This window comes from Entamoeba nuttalli (assembly GCF_000257125.1).
Source record: "Entamoeba nuttalli P19 unplaced genomic scaffold asmbl_10052, whole genome shotgun sequence".
Classification (NCBI taxonomy): Eukaryota; Evosea; order Mastigamoebida; family Endamoebidae; genus Entamoeba; species Entamoeba nuttalli.
Window position 1 is genome coordinate 643 of NW_008579975.1, and position 4,143 is coordinate 4,785.

A 4,143-nucleotide genomic window follows, 5' to 3' on the forward strand; every position below is an offset into this window, starting at 1 on the left:
GATTAGTAATGTGTGATGTAACAAATAATACATCAATTGAAGGAGTAAAGAAATGGAAAGCTAATATTGATGATAGAGTATTATTTAATAATGAAAAAATACCTGTTTTATTAATTGGAAATAAAGCAGATTTACTTAAAACTGATGAAGAAAAAGATGCAGCAGCAGCTAAACTTAAAGAAATTGCTAATTCAAATGGATTTAAAGGGATGCTTTTAGTATCAGCAAAAACAGGATTTCATGTTGAAGAAACGATGGAAAATATTGCCAAATTAATAATTGCACAATTTGGTAATGTGTTAGAAGCAGAAGGAAATGAAGATGCAAGTAGTTCTATTGATTTAATGTATCTTCCAGATGTGAAACAAAAAAGAGGATGTTGCAATTAAAAATAAATGATTGTGTTTTGTGAACAAGTTAATTAATTAAGTTCTCTTAAATTAAAACCATAAAAGAAAGGACCATTAAAATATAAAGTGGAACTGAAGTATTTGTTTCATCATCAACACTTCCTGACTTTATTTCATAATCATAATCATAATCATTTATTGATTGATAATTATGACATTCATTAACTAAACCAATTTGATTTTCTTCTGATTCAATAGCACATTCACTACTAACAGAATATTTAATACAATATCCTGTAACTTCATTGTTTGTATTTTTAATTTCATTAACAATGAAATATGGATATATTTCTAATATATTTTCTACTCCAAAAACTTTAGAAAATGTATAGCATTTTCCAATATTAATTGATGTACTTGAAATTAATAATTCTTTTGAACAATGTTTATCAGTTGTACTTTTATTATATTTATTAAATGTTATAGTCTCAGCAATAACACAATAAATAATAAGAATAAATAATACCGCTTTCATTTTATTATTTTTTAGTTCATCTTTTTTTAGTTTTTTTTCTTTGACTTTTGCTGATCTTAATAGATTATTTTAGAATTAAATTTAATTACAACAAACATTTCTTTTGTTTCTTATTTTTGACAATAAATTCAATTATTAAATACTATGAATTATTCATCTAATGAAATAGTTTTTTTAATAATTTTCTTTTTTGTTTTTTTAGTTAAATTTTGTGTTTTCGTATTTTCTGTTATAACATTTTCTTCATCATTAAAGTTAATTGTTTTTTTAATGATTTTCTTTTTAGTTTGTTTAATATGTTCATCTTGTTTTTCTTCGTTTAAGTTATCTGTCTCTTCATCATCCAAACAGATTGTTTTTTTGATTACCTTTTTTTTACATGTTTTTGTAGTTTGTGGTTTTGTTGGTTCTTTTTTGTCTTTGTTTAAATCTATAATTTTTTGTGTTTCATCTAAACCTATTTCGTCTTCATCAAAACAAGTTGTTTTCTTAACAACTTTCTTTTTATTTGTTTTTTTCGTTGTTGTACTATTTTCTTTATCATTAATTGAGGTTGTTTTCTTAACAACTTTTTTAGTAATTTCATTGGAGTATTGTTTTGGATGTTCATCATTAGATAAGTGGAAGATAGGTTCACCATCTTCATCTAAAATGAATGTTGATAAAACTTGCTTTTTAGAGTAACCAATAGAGTCATTAAGAGTGTAACTATTTGATGATACATTTTGGTCAAAGTAAGAGTCTATTTGAGTATTTAATTTTTCTTTTTTAAGAGAATCTTCTTTTTTAAATTCTTCAACAAATTTACCATATTTATCTTTTTCTTTAAGTTCAAGGATTTGATCAGGTTGAGACCCCCAAGAGATTTCGTAGTCATATCTAATTCTAAAATTATTTCTTTTGTACTGATATATTTCTTCAGGTGTTCTTGTTTTTGATAATCCGTAAATTTTTGCATGACCAACTAAATTATTATGAGTGATCATTTCAGTGTAATCACTATATTCTGATGTAATATCAATAAGTCCTTCAGGATTTATCATTTCATCACTAGATGAAGATTGTTTTATTTGATTATGATTGTCATTTATCTCAATTAATTTACTTTTTAATTTTTTTATTTCTGTAAAATATTTTGAGTCAATATTTTTTTTTCTTTCTTCTAAAGAGACATTAGAAGTTGATAATTTAATTTCTTCTATAGTGTCAAAATATTCTATTTCTTTACTTCTCATTTCTTTTAATACCGATAAAGTTTCATCATTTCTTGTTTTAAATTGGTTTAAATATAAACTAATATATTTATGAAATCGTCTTGCTACTTCTGTCATAGAAATTCTTTGTGTTGGGTCTATTGCCCATGTTTTATCAAGGATATCTCTAAACCATTTTGGAGCTTTTAATTTAGTAAGAGTTAATGGAAAACCTCTAAGACTAAGTAATTTCTGAGTGGTTGTTGGATTTTTAGAAGTTTTAAGATCGGCAGTAAGTATTTTTTGGAATTTATCCATACCAGTTAATCCACTTGCTTTAGATACTTCTTCTGTATAAATTAATGAACGTTCAATAAATATTTCAAAAATAGTAAGTGAATAACAAAAGATATCAACAGTTAATCCAACATGTAATAATTGATATAATTTAAATTCATAATTTCTATCTCTTTCTGCTTTAACTTGACTTGCATTATTTCCAAATTCTTTTTTTAAGTCTGCTTCTATATATGTATAAGGAGTTAAATCTTCTAGATTAAAACTTTTTAAAAATTCTATACGTTTCTTACCTTTATATGTTTTAGCTGTAATAAATTTTAACATCTCTGGTGCAGTATAAAGTTTTGTTGATGTAAAGTTAACATTTGAAGGAACATTATCAAAATTAATTCTCTTAGCAGCACCAAAATCCGCTAATTTAGCTACAACAGAATCTAATGGATTTAATGAGAAAATAAATATATTTGATGGTTTTAAATCAAGATGCATAATATCAAATCTATGACATGCGGCAACACCATTGGCAATATCTTCAAATATTTTAAATTTTAATGTTTGTGTTAATTGATGTTTTTCATAGAATGATTCTGCATCTCCATAAGGTGCAAGTTCGGTAATAGCAGCATAAGGAAATTCAGTTAAACCAACAAATGTAAGGATATAAGGAGAAATAAGGTTTCGTTGAATTTTAGCAATTTCTCTAATTTCAAGAACAAAGGGAGAACGAGAAAAATCTTCAGGAATACCTTCTTCTTTTTCTTTTAAGAATTGATTAAGTTCAGATTGATTGATATCACTCAATTTTTCGTGATTCCTTTCTTTTTCTTCTTTCATTTTTTGTAATGTTTCAATACGTTCATTCCTTGATTTTACTTTACTAATAGCAACATCTAAAGACCGATAAGTCCCTTTAAAAATAGCATTATATTCACCAGTATAAATTCTATCAGACAATTTACATTCATCAAATGAAAGATACTGACTAAGTTGTGGTAGAAGAACGACACTAATTTGTTGAATCCAAAATCGTTTATAATTAGTTGAACCTTTGTTTGTTCCAAAAACATGAATAGGGATTTCTGACTTAATTTCTCCACTAGAATTTCTTATCATAGCATAAAATGTAACTTTATGAATTCCTCTTGCAAGAAGAATAAAACTAGTTTCAGAACATGATATCCAGTAATTGTTAATTTTAGCAAATCCATTAATTACTATTTGATAACTTTCTAGTGCTTCGTTTGTAAAAACTACCTCTTCTTCTAATATTTCATGAACTGGACAATCTGTACTTTGAGATAGATTTTGTTCTTTGGAACTTTTTCTATTAAATGTAAGACAACTTGGAACTATAGACACTTGACAAGTACTTGATTCTTGCATAATCCATTTTTCAGTACAAATTTTAAGTTCTTTTACACAGTTATAATGCTTTTTGGTTAGTTGAATTTATGGTTTTAACTCATTAAAAGATGTTATGTATATCAAACTTTTTATTTATCTCAATGAAAAGGAAATTGTAATAAGTATTTTTATTTTTATGAAAATAACAAGACAATATCTGAATCTTTCTCAATCAGATATTTTTATAATAAAAGGAAGTAAATTATTATGTTTTTATAAATTTATTCAATAGTTTATTATAGTTTATTAATATTTATAGTGAAATTAAATGAAATAATTTAATTATTTTTATTTCTTCATTCATTATTATTTTATCAAGATTCTTTTCCATTGCAGGAAATACAACAAATTTTAATGCTAT

At 24.8% G+C, this 4,143-nt stretch overlaps 3 protein-coding genes across 3 annotated transcripts in view; 1 reads left to right on the plus strand and 2 right to left on the minus strand.

Annotated features, from left to right (window-relative positions):
- Nucleotides 1–389, plus strand: part of ENU1_209650 (small GTPase Rab 32, putative) — a gene marked incomplete at both ends in the record, with an annotated part of 939 nt that extends 550 nt beyond the window's left edge. Inside the window, one exon of the mRNA XM_008862348.1 lies at nt 1–389. This exon is cut by the window's left edge and continues 124 nt beyond it. Within this exon, the coding sequence (XP_008860570.1) occupies nt 1–389 (389 nt within the window).
- Nucleotides 390–435: 46 nt separating this feature from the next.
- Nucleotides 436–885, minus strand: ENU1_209660 (hypothetical protein; the record flags this gene model as incomplete). Its single annotated transcript, XM_008862349.1, has 1 exon — nt 436–885. One exon carries the CDS (start codon nt 883–885, stop codon nt 436–438), a length of 450 nt encoding a protein of 149 aa, XP_008860571.1.
- Nucleotides 886–1,034: 149 nt separating this feature from the next.
- On the minus strand, nt 1,035–3,761 carry ENU1_209670 (protein kinase domain containing protein; the record flags this gene model as incomplete). The annotated part of the gene is made up of 1 exon (XM_008862350.1): nt 1,035–3,761. One exon carries the CDS (start codon nt 3,759–3,761, stop codon nt 1,035–1,037), a length of 2,727 nt encoding a protein of 908 aa, XP_008860572.1.
- Nucleotides 3,762–4,143: the final 382 nt, after the last annotated feature.